Raw genomic sequence first — 17,168 nt, forward strand, 5'->3', positions numbered from 1 at the left:
AAGAGCCAAGAGAAATTTGTACACATTGTTTACAACCCAAGACCATAATAACAAAAACAAAATAAGGCAAAGGTATGGTGCGAGTCAAAGACAAAACTCCGTCTCGGAGACATGACTCAATTGGGTCACAAAAAGGCTTATGAAGCTGACTCTAGGGGTGTGCTCCATGTTGCGGATTACCTATATGTACATACATAAAATTGGGTGAGCGAAGCTTAATGAGTAATAATACAGTAAAACAATGTAAATAGGTGATCATAAAGTTGTCACAATATCCATAATCATATAAACCAAGCGGCCTTGGGCTAAAATGAAGTTTTTTAATGAAGTTTTTTCATTTCCATTCAATTCGTGGTGTTGGCACCATTCACCATTCATGGTTCAAGGTATGCAATAAAGAGCATAAATGTACAATATTACTACTCACAGTGTGCTTGATTTCGCGGCGTCTCCTCTGCCACACGACATACACAAACATTTCACACTCACATTCCATAAATCATTTGTTTCAATTCGAACACTTATCTTTCATAATTCACAACCTTCTTTAATGAATTTCTAATAATCATTTCACTCCTAAAAGGGTTTAAATAAGGTTGGGAATGTGTTCTGGAGGTTGGGAGTAGCAACACAAAACAACACATATTTTTCCCTGCCTGGCCGCACGTGCGGTCGGTCCAATCACTTGAGCGGTCTGGCTCCGCATGTGTGAAAATTGAAGCCGCTCGAGTGCACAGTGCAACCGACTTTTGGTTCAAGGCATGGGCCACTCGTGCAAAGCCCATGGCCGCATGAGCGGTCTGGGCACACCCAGACAGTTCGAAAATGGCAGAAGGATGAAAACTCTCCCACCTCATTTCCAAGCCCAAATCCATGCAAAAATAACTCAAAAACATGATATATAAGCATGATATAAGTGTAATCCACATTAAACATATCAATCTTGCATCAACATCAAATTCATGGAATCATTCCTTTCTCATATTCATACATTACATGAACAATTCAAAATACATAACCCATGAATAATCTTCCAACAAATCTTGTTTTCATAAATCATCTAGGGTTTGTTTCATGGATCAATCACAAGAACGAACTCAAATCAAACAAAGATGAAGAGATTATGGTTCAATTTCATGTCTCTAGCTCAAGCCATTGCACAACTCAAAACCCTAGCTCAAAATTCCTAATTTCTTCTTGTTTTCATGACAAAAATGAGTTAAAGACAAAGATTGTAAGTAAATTAACATACCTTAACTCAAATCTAAGGTTTGCCTCTTGTTTCTCTTCAAAATCCCTAGCTTTCTCTCTTCCTCTCTCTCTAACTCATTTCTCCCCTTTAGGAAGTTTGGTCCTCTGAACTTGTTTACCTTAAGTAAAAAACAATTATGGATATTGTTGTCTCATTTGTTCTTCCCATTCCCAAGTGGCTTCGCTTCCATGATGTTCCCTCCATTCCACTTTTACCATTGGGATGGTCTTGCTCCTTAGTCGTTTGACTTGCCGATCAAGGATTTGAAGGGGTTTCTCCTCATAAACCATATCGTCATCTAGCATAATTTGATGATAGTCAATAACATGGGAAGGGTCCTGAAGGTAGCCTCGCAACATTGATACGTGGAATACATTGTGCACTTGCTCCATGCTCGGTGGTAAAGCAATCCGATAGGCAACCGGACCCAATTTTTCTACAATTTGAAATGGCCCTATGTACCAGGGTAACAATTTCCCTTTCTTCCCAGACCTTATGTGCCCTTTCATTAGAGTGACTTTGACAAAAACATGATCCCCAACTTCAAATTCTAAGTCTCTCATTGTTTGATCCCTATAGCTCTTTTGTCGACTTTGAGTAGTCTTCAATCTCTGCTGGATGATCTGAATCTTTTCCATAGTAACTTGCATGATTTCAGGCCCAATTAACGACTTGTCCCCAACCTTGGTCCAACAAATCGAAGTTTGATATCTTCTCTAATACAAAGCTTCATATGGTGCCATCCCAATACTGGAGTGGAAACTGTTGTTATAGGAAAATTTTGTCAAAGGTAAATGAGTTTCCCAACTTTCAAGGAAATCCAAAACACACATCCGGAGCATGTCCTGCAACGTCTGTATAGTTCTTTCAGATTGTCCATCGGTTTGTGGATGAAATGTGGTACTGAACCTCAACTGTGTCCCTAATACTTTTTGTAAGCTTTGTCAAAATCTTGACATGAACTTAGAATCTCTATCCAACACAATGGAAATCGGAACACTATACAATCGAATAATCTTAGCAATGTACATTGCAGCAAGTATATCAGCATTATAAATAGTCTTCACAGGCAAAAAGTGAGCAGACTTAGTCAATCTATACACAACAACCCATATAGAATCCATACCTCGGGGTGTTCGGGTAAGCCCACAATAAAATCCATAATTATATGCTCCCACTTCTATTCCGGAATAGGGAGAGGTTGAAGTAACTCTGCTGGTCTTTGGTGCTCCGCTTTTACTTGGTGACATTAAAGGAACCTTGAAATGAACTCCGCAATTTCTCTCTTCACATTGGGCCACCAAAAAGCTTGCTCAAGATCTTGGTACATTTTGGTATTTTCGAGATGCATAGTAAATTTGGATTTATGAGTTTCTTCCAAGACCCTCCCTTTAATTTCAGGGACATTAGGAACACACAATCTTCCCTTGAATTTCAAAACTTGAGCTTCCAAAGAAAATCCTGGTCTCGGTTTTGTTTCTATCTCATCATGTACTTTCTTGAGAAATTCATCCTCCAATTGCCTATGTTTAATTTCCTCAATAATAGCTGGTTGTGCTACCATTGCAGCTAACATTCCACCCTGTTCATGTAGCATAATTTTCACCTCTATTCTTTCCAAGTCAAGTAATAGTTCATTCCGCTCTGTAAGCAAACATGCTAAGTTTGCCATTGACTTTCTACTAAGAGCATTTGCTACAGTGGTTATCCGACCCGCACAACCAATCCTACTTGACCCGATATGCACATGTATGGGCGGTTTTGCAAATACAATAAGGTAGGGTGCGGTTTGAAATATAGGAAGTTTTCGGGTTGCAGGCAGGTTGCGGGTTTGAACCACACCCGCCATAACCCACCCGGACTTAATACATTTACATGCCCAACAGAAATATAAGAGCCAAAAGAAATTTGTACACATGGTTTACAACCCAAGACCATAATAACAAAAACAAAATTAGGCCAAGGTATGGTGCGAGTAAAAACAAAACTTTGACTTGGAGACATGACTCGATTGGGTCACAAAAAGGCTCCTAAAGTTGATTCTAAGGGTGTGCTCCATACTACGGATCACCCGCATGTGCATACATAAAATTAGGTGAACGAAGCTCAATGAGTAATAATACAATAAACCAGGGTAAATAGTTGATCATAAGGTTATTACAATAGCCATAATCATATAAACCAAGCGGCCTTAGGCCCAAGAATATAACAAGCGGCCTTGGGCCCAATCATATAGCACATGCCATATAATATTAATGAAGTTTCTTCATTTCCAATCAATTCGTAACATTGGCACCATTCACCATTCATGGTTCAAGGTACACAATAAAGAGCATAAGCGTACAATATTACTGCTCATAATGTGTTTGATTTTGCGGCGTCTCCTCTGCCACACGACCTACACAAACACATTAGATAAATAATTTGTTTCAATTTGAACACTTATCTTTCATAAGTCGCAACCTTCTTTAATGAATTTATAATCACTATTTAACTTCTAAAAGGGTTTAAATAAGATTGGGAATGCGTTCCGGAGGTCGGGAGTAACAACACAAAACAACATAAAATTTTCTGTACCTGGCCGCACGTGCGGCCGGTCTAACTGCTCGAGCGGTCTGGGTCCACATGTGAGGAAATTGCAGCTGCTCGAACGCATAGTGTAGCCAATTTTTGGTTCAAGGCATGGGCCACTCGTGCAGAGCTTGTGGCTGCACGAGCGGTCTGGGCACACCCAGATAGTCCGAAAATGGCACAAGGATGCAAACTCTCCCACCTCATTTCCAAGCCCAAATTCATGCAAAAATAACTCAAAAACATGATATATAAGCATGATATAAGTGTAGTCTACATTAAACATATCAATCTTGCATGAACATCAAATTCATGGACTCATTTCTTTCTCATATTCATACATTACATGAACAAGTTCAAAATACATAACCCATGAATAATCTTCCGACAAATCTTGTTTTCATGAATCATCTAGGGTTTGTTTCATGGATCAATCAAAGAATGAACTCAAATGAAACAAAGATGAAGAGATTATGGTTCAATTTCATGCCTTTAGCTCAAGCCATCGCACAACTCAAAACCCTAGCTCAAAATTTCTAATTTCTTCTTGATTTCATGACAAAAATGAGTTAGAGACAAAGATTGTGAGTAAATTAACATATCTTAACTCAAATCTAAGGATTTCCCTTTGTTTCTCTTCAAAATCCCTTGCTTTCTCTTTTTCTCTCTCGTTAACTCACTCTTAGAGCTCTCTTCCAACAATGAAGAACAAAAAGAGGGCTAAACATATACAACTTAACTCATAAATCTTAATTTATTCATTATGAATCGTAATTTTTTAAAATTTCACCGTAAGCTCTATAAATCATGCTAATCATAGATATGAAGTTGTTTTTGTTTATAGCACCTCTAAGGCCTTCAATTTCGGTTCAAAGTTTCAATTGTAACAGATATTTCTACTTTCAACAGATTTTTTTTCCAAATTCACATATTTTCCATACTTAAACTTGAAAATTCATATCGAACACATAATCACATGTATAATTAAGCATAGTATGGGTTGGGTTATCACACTGAAATAGGGGAAGCACATGGTTTACAATTAGATAAACCAGCCTTATGGAGAATATCATAAGCATGCTTTTGTTGAGAAATAAAATATTGAGAACCAAAGTAGTTTGGACAGAAATAACCAGAAAATAGGAAAGATTACCCAACTCTTTCATGGAAAAAGCCAAATGCATTTGTTGGATCAATGATTGGAGATGAGAGGGGTCACTTCCAATTAAGAGTATGTCATCCACATAGACTATGAGAATGGCAATGTAAGTGGTAGTTTTATGGATGAACAAAGAAGTGTCACATGTATTATTGTGAAACCCTTGAGAAATGAGAAATGCTGAAAATGTGGGGTACCAGGCACGAGGAGCTTGTTTAAGGTTATAAAGAGCTTTATGAAGTTTGCAAACATGAGAGGGATGAAAGGAAGAAACAAACCCAGGAGATTGAGTTATATACACTTCTTCCTCAAGTTTGCCATGAAGAAAGGCATTGGAGATATCCATTTGGTGTAAAGACTAATTATAATACAAGGCAAGACAAAGTAGAACTTGAATGGTTGGGAGCTTTGGCAACAAAACTGAAAGTCTCTTGAAAATCCACACCTGCCTCCTAAAGATACCCTTTAGCAACCAGTCGAGCTTTATACCAACCAATAGTGCCATCAGAGTTTCTTTTAATCCTGAAAACCCACTTGCAACCTATAATATTTTTTGTATGAGGCAATGAAACCAATGACCAAGTCTGCTGCTTTTGTAAGGCACTATATTCTTCTTGCATAGCCTTGAACCATACAAGAAAGGCAAGGGTCTGTTTGTAAGTAGAGGGCTCAATGTCAAGAAATAAAGAGGAAGAAACTATAGAGAGAGAAGTAGAAGGAGAGAAGCTAGTTGGATGTGCAGGAACAGATGAAGTGGACCTGGTTTTAGACCTAGTTAGCTTATGATGCTGGTTAGAAGGAAGTGAAGTTAATGGAGGCAAATCAATTGAAATTGAGAAAATAAGAATAGGTGGACAAGACTTGTTAAGAGGAACTGTGGCAGGAACATCTGGAGGGAGAGATAGAAAAGTGGCAGGATGTTGAGACTTGGGATGAGGGACAGAAGACAGGCCAAACTGAGAAGAAGACTACAAAGTAAACTGCAGAATAGGTGGTTAAGTATGTTAGAGAACAGAGGAGACAATAGGTTGTAGAACAGGATCTGGAGCAGCCTGCAGACTAGGTGAAATAGTAGACTAGGAACTGAAGACTGAGCTGGAGGAAACTAAAAAGGAGCCAAAGCTACAGGAGGATGGAGTGTAGTAACAGAGAAAGTAGCCAAGTACTAACTGCATCAAACTAATAGTGAAGAGGATCAGAAGCATGATGAATTAAAGCAATAGATGTATCAATGATACGCCTGTGTTTTTTTTTTTTTTCTGGTACGCCATTTTGAAGAGAAGTATACGGACAAGAATATTGATGAACAATACCATGAGAAGTAAGATAATGCTGCATTTTATGAGTAAAATACTCAATGCCACCATCTGTTCTAAGCACTTGAAGAGAAGCAGAAAATTGTTTCTCAACATAGACTTTAAATTCCACAGATTTAGAAAACACTTCACTTTTTTAAGCCAATGGATATAACCAAGTAAATCTACTAAAATCATCCACAAACAACACATAATACTTGAATCCAGATGTAGATTTATTGAATGGACCCCAAACATCACTGCGGATCAATGACAAAGGTTGATTGACAGTTGAATTTGACAATGAAAAGGCATTCTATGATTTTTTGATACACAATAGTCAATACAAGAGACATTGTTGATGCTTAGGAGAATTACAAAAAATTCCTTTTTCTTTTCCCCTGATGAACAAACTTCTATGGAGAAGGGTGGCCAAGTTTATAATGCCATATATTTGAAGAAAAAAAATTTATTTGATGAATCATGAAAATAAGCATGAGAATAAGCCAATGGATTAGTAGCAAAAGTAGGGAACTAACACTGATAAAGACCATCAATATTAGAACCCTTATGAAGGATGGTCTTCGAGCGCTTGTCTTGAATCACAAAGTGAGAGACATCAAAAGTGATAATATAATTATTCTTCGTAGCGAGTTGATGAACTAAAATCAAATTAGGGGAAATAGATGGAGAACGAAACACTTTATTAAGTTTGAAGGATCTAGGAGATGTAGGCAATAATCCTTTACCTGTTTGAGCAATTGGAATAGATTGGCCATTGCCAATGGTTATATTATCTAGACCTGAATAAGGCTAATACATGTTAAGGTTGCATAGATCATTAGTAATATGGTCTGTGGCAACGGAGTCCAGATACCAAGGAGGAGAGGAATACTTCATAGGAGAATGAGATGTAGAAGCAACATAAGCTTTTGAAGAATGAGAGAAAAACTGATGAGAGGGCTGTTGAGAAGGTTGAAATTGAGTGTCAAGCCTATGCCAACAATCAAATGCAGTATGCCCAAATAGTCCACAGATTTGACAAGTAGGGCTCGAACGACCCCTTCCTCTTGAAGGAGATCGAGCATTGCCTCAAGAATAATATGAGCCTCTATAATTAGAAGATCTACCACCATGTGAATGCCGTCTTTGATTGTAATATGATTGACTTCAGTAGAGCTGGATTTTTAATTTTTCATCTTAACATGGATGGATTCAGAACAAAGAAGAAAACACAACTCTTCCATAGCAATAGATTCCAATCGAACCCGAATAGTAGTCTTAAAAAGTTCATACTCATCAAGAAGCTTATTGAGTGTGATTAATACAAGATCTTCATCCTCAATTACAACTGAAGCAAAGGCCAACTGATTGGCCAAATCCTTGATTTTTTATAGATATTCCTCCATAAAATCAGTCTTCTTGGGTACATTGTTCAACTTGTTCTTTAGTTGATGGATGTGTGATCTTGAGAGTGTGGCAAATCATTTCAACAAAGCATTCCATACTTCAGAACAATATTGATATTGAAGAACAGTTGAATATATAGGAGAAGACAGAGTTGCTGTGAGACAATTAGTGACACCCAAATTGTTTAATTAATTTGATAAAAATAAATAAATAAATAAATAAAATAAAATATTTGATTATATAATTATATGTGCTAAAATGTAATGTAATTTAAAATTAGAAGCATTGTTGTTACAAAAACATAACAAAATTAAGGGAAAGGTAAGCTCAATGGTGGCATTCCCAACGTAAGCCACCTGGAGGAGAATTAATGCATGGATGGTGATTCACCTTGGTGCTTGAAGGATGAATCACCTCCTTAGGCTTAAGTATAAAAGGGGGGCCGGTGCAGTAGGAAAAAAAAGAAAAAAAAGAAAAAGAAAGCCAATAAGCCAAAATGGAGAAGAGTTGCGGAAATCAGAGAAAACGGGAAGAAAATAGTAGGGGTCAATATTAAGGTGAGTTATATTTTATCTTGAGTAGCCATAAATCATTTTATTATTTTATAAATTATTTTATGCAAATCATGTTTTTTTTTTTTAATTTAATTTTTTATTTTTATAATTATATTAATATTCAATTATGTTATTCATTTTATGAGCTCTGTTTATTTAAAATTGAAATAAACAGATATGATTGTTTAAATTTTGGAATTTATTTGACAAGGAGTATATAACCATTTATTTTTATAAGTACCACCACGGAGGTCTCATGTCTTGGGGGACTTAAATAACCATTGGCCTTTTGAATTTTCACTTTAGTGACCTTCTGACGGTCCCATGCCTTAGAGGACTTAAATAACCGTTGGCCCCTCTGATTAGTCACTTCGTGGCCCTCTATCTGTCATGGATCCATTGACCTTCTGTTCTTTGTTCTGTATCGTGGTTGTGATTATTTTGCTTATAAGACTTCTATACTATATGTCTATTTTTTGTAAAATGATTTATATTTAGCCTAAATAATTATCCATAATGATTTGTATATCCTTATGTTCTTAGTATAACCACTCTACCATGTGCTTATAACTGTTAAAACCCTTTCAGGTAAAGAAACTTAAGGAAGAATGGTGTAGCCCATTAATCAGGACCTAGACTTGAGATGAACATCGTGTTTTTTTTTTCTTTTTCTCTTGTGTTTATTTGTAATTATTATCTGACTTATGTTACATAAATAATAATTCCCATGTACACTTCAGATATTTATCTACATCTTTTATTTCATTCCGCTGCATTATTTAATTTAGTTACTTCGGACTAATCTTAGGAATTTTAGAATTTAACTAATTGCGAATCCAACTCTAGGCACCGGGGTGGGTCGTGACAAAATTGGTATCAGATCAATGGTTAAAAAAAAAAATTTAACAGAGAGGATATGCGTGCTATTAGAAAATATGATAAGACATTATAGAGATAGTCTTTTATTAGTTCTATAGCTGAGTTGGGCATTTTGTGGCATAGGCAATGTTGAAATTCAATTTTGGCGACTCTTTTTCGTACGGGCCTGATCCATCGGAGTTTGAGATAATTTTTGAAAATAACAGATATGTCCCAGACCAGCCAGAAGGAATGGGAGACTCTAAGGAAATATTTAGACTTACAGACTTGACCCTGAACCGACTGATGGGCAAATCCGTGTACCTACGAGTAGTCCCCACGGAAGTAGATACACAATGGTGGAGGATTGATGGTATGGGTACACTAGATAGGTTTCAGGAACCGACACGGGTAGTAGGCATGGCCTCAGGCCAAGGATACCCTCGCTACATAGTGTCACCCTTGCCTTTAGAATTCGTGCCTAGAAGAGGAAACGCCTTCTTAAGTGACCATATACAAGCAAGAGTTCCTCCCCCACAAAACCTTATTCACACCTAGACAGTTGATTTTAGTGATATTATGACATATGTAGAAGTACCAGTACGTATCACGAGATGCTAGCTGTGGGGTTATGCGACATACATTCCCATTTGTCGAGTGGAGGTGGTGTGGTTATGCTTTGGTATTGAGCTGAGTGGCTAGGAGTTCGAGCACCATATGCAATTGTAGTACCTGTGGTTGCTTCCAGTTTAAAATCTCGAGAATAAGGTCCTTTCTTTTGTTGTTTTTCTTTGTCTTTTCTTTTGATGTACAAGTGAGTTGATCATGACCTAGTTCTAACCCGTTTTGTCATAGAAGGTTAGGCACTAACTTGACGTAACTACAAGTAATGTACCAACACCATTATGAATAAATAAAACTGGTGTTTTGTGTATAAAATTTTGTGAACTATGCTTATAAATTATGTGAAAATAATAGGTAGATGATAATTAACAGAAATCATGCACGACGTTTATTAAAACTATTACTTTACAGCTATGACTAACAATGGAAATGGTATCGGGTCATTATCCAGTGGAGCCAATCTAATAGAAAAATTATGGAAAGAGCTATTGCTAGTTTCTTGCGAACTCTGCAGAATAATATAACCAATGGATTACCGGAACATTGTGAAGGACTAACTACGATTAAACATTTCCAAGACTTGAAACCTTCCACGTTTATAGGAGACTCGAATCCATTGTTAGCTGAGGCTTGGGTTAAAAAGATGAAAAAGATTTTTCGTGCTCTACCCTACATAGAAGAACAGAAGGTGTCCTTCGCCACCTTCACTCTTAAAGAAGATACGCAAGAATGGTGGCTTCTCACCTTAGAAAAGGAAGAGATCGTGACCTGGGCTAGATTTCTAGAAGTATTCTATGAAAAAAACTTTCCAGAATCACTACTGGAGCAGAAGGCGTCAGAGTTCCTACATTTGAAGCAAGGAATGATGTCTGTGGTAGAATATGAAAGTAAGTTCACCCGACTGGCATGATTTGCAACGTATGTGTAGCTTGCTTTTCGTGCTTCTTTCCGATATGACTAGCCCTATAGTTTGGACTCCTGTGGTTCTGAATTTGATTTCACAAGTACAATGTGAAACAGTTAAAACACAAAAAGAGTCCAGATCCGGCAATTCTTTTAGAAAATCGATTTGAATAAAAAATGCAAAAAATGGATTGCATTACCAGATTTCAGAGTCGCCACCTAAATATTTTTGGAAAATCTAGGAAACTCAAGACTCGTGCCAAACGCTACATGTCCGTCATCATCAAAGTGCCTCAGCTTTAGAACTTAGGTACAAGAGGGGAAGGTCATGAATTGAGCATCTCACTCACCTGATCAAAGATTGACCTCTAATAATTATGATGAGATTCTTATTTATGTGATATGCTCTTGTTCCGATTTATTAGACTAACATTACTATGTGTTGCACACAAGTATAGACTAATTTGTAAACGTTGGAACGCTTTGATTGCATGTTGGTTTCAAAAATAATTTTTCATACTCATCACTTAAAAAAAAAAAAAAAAAAAAGTGAGCTTGTATGTACATTGATCAACTTGTCCTAATTTTAGCAATTAGCCTTCATCCACAGGCATTCAAACAGGTATATCATTTAAGTAAGTAGCCTCATGGAAAGTGTGCTCGATATGGTAACACAAACATACTATGTGATATGCTAAAACAATAAGTGCTCATCTAGTACTCCAATGCAAGCCAAATAGAGAAAAATGATTAGAAGACATGCATGTTCCTAACCCATACGACATGGCTAACGCAACAAATACATTTATGCCACTTTTATAGGCTTGGCTATGAGCATGGAATATGATCCAATTCCAAGACATGTGATAAATCACGTATTCAAACAATGAAAGTGAAATTGACATTGGTTAGTATGATGAGCCGAACCCAAATGCATGTGAGACGATTGTATGCAAACATGAGAAATGCTAAGAAACATGATGCTCTACACTACCATTATAAACGAGTAAATAAAAGAGAGAAAAAAATGGGGGTTGGAAGACATATACACTTATTATAATTTTTCTCTCATGCTAGAGGGTCCGAATGAATGTCCAAGTATTCGAATTAAACTAACTATTACAAGACCAAATGAATGAGTAAAAAACTAGTTAGCTAAGCTATTACAACAAAGACTAATAATAAGAAATAAGCTAGCTACCCAATTTATTACAACAAGGAGGAACAATAAAACTAACTATCTAAGGTACTCAACAATAAACATTCATAATCATTACAGTAATGCTAATTATATTTTAATTACAACGATAATGAGAGCATTAATTTACAATATCTGATAAAACCAAAAGGCACAAGGATGGCATGCATGTGACGGTTTTCAGAAGCAATTCTCTCTGCTTTCCTTGGAATTTTCCCTGTTTCACTTTCAGCCACTGCCCTCTATTTCTGCAAAACACTTTGTTTACCAAACATTGGGGCCCAGTCGGCCCCCAATAAAGCCCGGCCGGGCCCAAATAGGGCCGGCCGTGCCCTAATTTTAGGCAATGCTCTATTTTCGTGCTTTGAGGTGAAAACAATGTAGACAGAATTTTCTGAGCTCTGTTTGTCCCACTTACACTTCTCTGTCATGGAAAGCCTCAAGAGAAAGGTGAAGTCGTTTCCAAAACCATCAATGAGCAAGTTGCTTGCTTGATGATTTCGGCCACAATTTGGACAAAAATCAATGAATGCAATGAATCAACACCAACCCCTCCTCTTTATCATGGAGTGAGCTCAAAGGGGGAAGTAAAGACGCTTCAAGGGTCGTCAAAACACCATGAATTGACGTGTGACGACTCTTGACACAATAGACTTGACATAACATCTGGTCAAGCCCAAGTGACCATATTCATTTTCTTTACGTAGGTGTAGATGCGCCTTGGGAACTCTCCAGGCTTCGCGCTACGAGGGCGTGAATCCCGTTTTGTTCTGAGCTACTACAGTTCGGACTCAATGTCACGGTTCTGAATCTAATCTCACAAAGTGCAATGTGAGACCAATAAATCACCAAAGAGTCCAAATTCGACAAATCATTTTGGAAAACTGATTTTTATAAAGAAACTGCTTTGCCAGATACAGAGTCGCCACCTAAATATTTTATTTTGGGAAAATTTAAAAAACCCTGACTCGTGCCTAAGGCCACATGTCCGTTATCACCAAAGTTGCCTCGGCTCGGGAACCTGGGTACGAGAGGGGAAGGTCATGCAATGAGCACCCCCGCTCGCCCGATCAAAGATCAGCCTGTACTAAGCATGATATTTTGTTTTTGAAAACACATTTGCTCTTATTCCGGTTAATTAGCTAATCTTACTACGTGATGCGCACAGCATACAAGTATAGACTAGATCGCCTAATTTGGAACAAAACCTTGCATGTTCGTTTGTGAAAATGATTTGAAGTTTGCTACTCGTAAGGAGGCTAAAACGAGGATTTTGATGAATTGTTCCAATTCAAGCAATCCAATCTTCACCCACGGGCATTCAGACAGTTATATCAAATAAGTAGTTAGCCTCATGGAAAGCATGCTTTCATGGCAATCAATAACACACATGCAGTATGCTAAAGCGTAAACACTCACAGTGTATTCCGAGCCAAAACAGAGAACTAGTTAGAAATCATGCATGATCCTAGTTCATGTTAAGATGGCTAATGCAACACAAAAAAAAAAAAATACAACTAAAATATGCTCGGTTATTCTAGAATGTCATGTGAAATGGAACTTGGTATATGTATTCAACTTGGAATTGAAATACAATGCAGTTAGTATGATGCGCTTAGCCCGATGCATTCAATACAGATAAATGGATGCACGCATGCAAGTATAAGGTATGCTAAACAAAATATGCCCTAGAACTAACCATCGTAAATGGTTAAGTAAAAGGGAGAAAGAAATGGGGGTTGGAAGACATGCATCATACACACGCACGCTTATTACAACAATTAGCCCTCTCGACAGAGGGTCTGAATAAGAAGCTAACTAGCTAATCTAAGCTAATTAAACAAATTATTACACAGCGAAGCTAATTAACTAATTCTAGTTAACTAACTATTACAAAACGATTAAGTAGCTAAACGCATTAACTACTTAAAGTACATAATCCAAAGCATAAACTAGCTAAGCAAATTAGCTAAGTAAAGCAGTAAAGCAAGGGGTCCTCAGAGGGAGAATAGTGCATGCATGACTGGTCTCCTCGTTCGGAAATCCAACGCGATGCCCCAATTTGCCTCTGTTTGCAACTATTCTCAGAAACTTGCACCAAGCTCCAGATAGCTTCTAACTCATCTTGGGGACCTGTGGAAGGGTGGCTGACTAGTTGTTGGTGTGGGAGACCACCTGCCGACCACTTTTTGTTGTTACCGGGCAGAAAAAGTGGTCGGCCAGCTAGTTTTTCTGGTTGGCCGACCAGTTGTTGCTGCATTCCTCTAATTTGCTACAACAGAGCGCAAGAAAGGGCATGGCAATGTATTTGCAAGATATGTGTGCACAACCACCCTCCCTATCATTTCATAAGCTCAAGGGAGTATGGTTCTCGACCCTCGGGCCACCAATCACGCATTTCAATGCATGATGGCCGAGAGGCGAAGTTGCACAATTCAATGTAAAATGAATGCACATATAAACACAAAAATGCCTAGAACTCTATCATGTGTGATCAAAAGGGTCAGCGACCGAGAATTGAGGCACGTTTCATCACTTGAAGTTTGAAACGTCCCTCGTTTCTCATGTTTGGACTAACACCTATTCCAAACACAATGCAAGCAAATAACATGGCAAGGGACAATCCTGCAACAACAACTAGCATACATAATGCAAGTGGTATCATAGAATACGCAATGCGATGAACATGGCATACACAATGCAATGTAATAACATGGCATACTCAATGCAATGTAACCTAAGCATACAAACATGTAATGCAACATGACATACACAATGCAATGTAAGATGAACAACTTAACAAGGCTAATGGCATGCACAATGAACAATGCTAAGAACAACATGGCATACTCAATGCGATGAACTACATGGCATGCACAATGCTCGATGGATGTAAACCAAGATGGACAGACCTCAGCCATGCCCAAAACAGAGGCCATAACACCAAAACAAAGGCACAAAAGGGCAAGGCATGCATGCACACATATTGGCCCATCAAGCAGGCCTAAGAACACAACTCTCAAACATGATGAAGAAGTGATAAACATGAAAGTGTGACAACACTAAAGGCTCTAAAATCAAGTGTGAAATGATGCCAAATCATTCAAACAACACAAGTAAAGCATGCAAGAGGGCCTAAGGCACAAAAGCCATTAAAGGGATTACACAAAGGGCATGCAATACATGGCACAAATGATTGAACCAAACATGGATAGAGCTTAAATAGGTCTAAACAAAGACCAAAACATGCTGAGATGGGGGCTCAAGGACCTAGGCAAGATGGCATACATGCTAGGCCAAAACAAGGCAACAAATGCACAACCCTTAGAGGCACTCAAAGGGTGAATGAAGTGGGAACATGGCAATGCTACATGCTGTGAAATGTCATGTTAAATGATGCCAAATCATCTAAACAACACAAATGAAGCATGCTATGGCACCGAAAGCTTGAAGCTAGCATAGGTATTTGTGCTACAACTATGCAAAACACGAAGCATATGGCAAGGCAACCCAAAACAGTCCTAGAACATGTCAAAATGAGTCTAAACCATGCATGGAAGGAAGCCAAAACAAGCTAACATGAAGGGCATAAGGCATGATGCATACACAGCAAATAAGGTGGATCACACTACACCTATTAAGACCAAGCATGGGATGACTTAACCAACAAAAATCAGAGTCATACCATGACAAAATAACCCCCAAAACACATTGGAATGATAGCTCGCAAGCTTAGGCATGAAGGCATACGCAATGGCCCATGTTAAGGCATAAAGGGGCAAACCCTCCAATGCATTGAAAGAGCAAAAAATGCAAGTGCATGACCATGAAACATGGACTGAAATCACATTATAAATGATGCCAAATCATTCAAATAGTCCAAGTAATGCGTGCTAGTGGACTTGACACACAAAGCTAACAAGTTAGAATGAACCATGGCTATACAAAGCAATGCATGCATGGTAAAAACAACACAAATCAGAGCTAAAGCATGTTAAAACATAGACAAAAGCTTGTTAGAGTTAAGCCAAAAGCATGCTAGAATGACATGTTAAGGCATGATGCATGTTAGCCTAATTCAAGGAATTGCACTACAAGTGCAAGGAGCATGCAAGGGGTGACCAAACCAAACCCTAACAGAGGTATGACATGGTAAAACATCACCAAAAACATGCTAAAATGGACTCAAATCAAGCTAGAATGACATGCTACTTCATGAAGCATACAAGACTAGTTTATGAGATTTATACTACAAGTGTATTAGGCAAGCATGGAGTGACAAAACCAAGTAAAAAAAGTGGCATACCATTCTAAAATAAGCCCAAATACAAGCTAAGATATGGCTAACATAAGCTTAACAAACATGCTCACACATTAGGCATTCAAAGCAAGTAAACAAGACACAAGGAGAGGGGATGACCCTCTCCTATTTAGGACCCCAAAACCACCTTTCCACCACTGAAAATCCTCTAGATTTCAGTGGTAGAAAGGTCATGCAAAGGCTAAGACAAAAGCCAAAAGGGGTGGCTCAAAACAAGGCCTAACAAGGCCTAAGATGAGGGAGACCACCCCCAACAAAAAAGTGACCTTAAACAAATATTTTAAGGACTGAAAAATAGAAATTTTTGCAGTAGGAAGTCAAGCTTAAAACACCATGCAGAGAGGTCTAAAAGCTTAAGCAAAATCAAGGGATTTAAAGGTTAAAAGCTCACCCTTGATGAACACCTTCAAGGCTGCAACTCCAGCACACTTTTTGAACCAAAACCAGTCCAAAAACTTCAAAAACAACTTCAAGGGACCTTAGCTCCAAAAGTATGGTGTATGAGTGTGTGTTTGTGTATTAAAGTATGACAAAAGGGCACTTTAAGGCACAAAAATGAAGCAAAGAGAGAGATATAGAGATAAAGGTGTATCTATCACTCTTTAACACAAAAAGTTCAACCTGGAGGAGCAAGGGGGAGCCTCCCTCTTATAGAGAACAAAAGCTCAACCTTCTTGAAAAAGCTAAGGCTTCAAGGCCATCCCTTCACACACGTGTATGGAGGATGGTTTCAGTGCTCTCCAGCTGTGCCAGCTGGCTAAAAATATCTCCAAAAAGGTGATAAAAAGCAGCCGACCACTTGAAGTGATTGGCCAGCTACTTAAAGTGGTCGGCCGACCACCACAAGTGGTCTCCCAAGACAAAAAGTGGTCGGCCATGGTGGAAGAAGGTCTAAAGCATGAAAACAATGCAGTGGTGTGGTGGTCGACCAAAAAAGATGGCCCAAAGACCAAGGAGACCAATTGTTAGACCAGAAAATTGGCTGGCAGGAAGGAAAGTGGTTTGCGGGGAGAAAAACTGGTC

At 38.2% G+C, this 17,168-nt stretch overlaps 2 protein-coding genes across 2 annotated transcripts; one reads left to right on the forward strand and one right to left on the reverse strand.

The window, feature by feature from the left end:
- Positions 1 to 2,196: 2,196 nt before the first annotated feature.
- LOC145824088 (uncharacterized) lies at positions 2,197 to 3,101 on the reverse strand. Its single transcript, XM_082923679.1, has 2 exons — positions 2,512 to 3,101; positions 2,197 to 2,347 (listed from the first exon to the last, which is right to left on the reverse strand). The coding sequence occupies exons 1-2, from the start codon at positions 3,099 to 3,101 to the stop codon at positions 2,197 to 2,199; spliced, it is 741 nt and encodes a 246-aa protein (XP_082779805.1).
- A 7,097-nt stretch (positions 3,102 to 10,198) lies between these two features.
- LOC145824089 (uncharacterized) lies at positions 10,199 to 10,633 on the forward strand. Its single transcript, XM_082923680.1, has one exon. It carries the CDS (start codon positions 10,199 to 10,201, stop codon positions 10,631 to 10,633), a length of 435 nt encoding a protein of 144 aa, XP_082779806.1.
- Positions 10,634 to 17,168: the final 6,535 nt, after the last annotated feature.

The sequence above is a fragment of the Camellia sinensis genome, chromosome 4 (genome assembly GCF_055761805.1).
Source record: "Camellia sinensis isolate YWXY chromosome 4, ASM5576180v1, whole genome shotgun sequence".
Taxonomy (NCBI): Eukaryota; Viridiplantae; Streptophyta; class Magnoliopsida; order Ericales; family Theaceae; genus Camellia; species Camellia sinensis.

What these genes read in the sequence shown, in the direction of transcription:
- LOC145824088 (XM_082923679.1), bottom strand. Translation starts at nt 3,101, where the DNA reads ATGGCGGGTGTGGTTCAAACCCGCAACCTGCCTGCAACCCGAAAACTT. An exon ending in ATTGCGGAGTTCATTTCAAG is followed by an intron (nt 2,348 to 2,511) that starts GTTCCTTTAATG and finishes TGTTGTGTATAG; the next exon opens with ATTGACTAAGTCTGCTCACT.
- LOC145824089 (XM_082923680.1), top strand. Translation starts at nt 10,199, where the DNA reads ATGGAAAGAGCTATTGCTAGTTTCTTGCGAACTCTGCAGAATAATATA.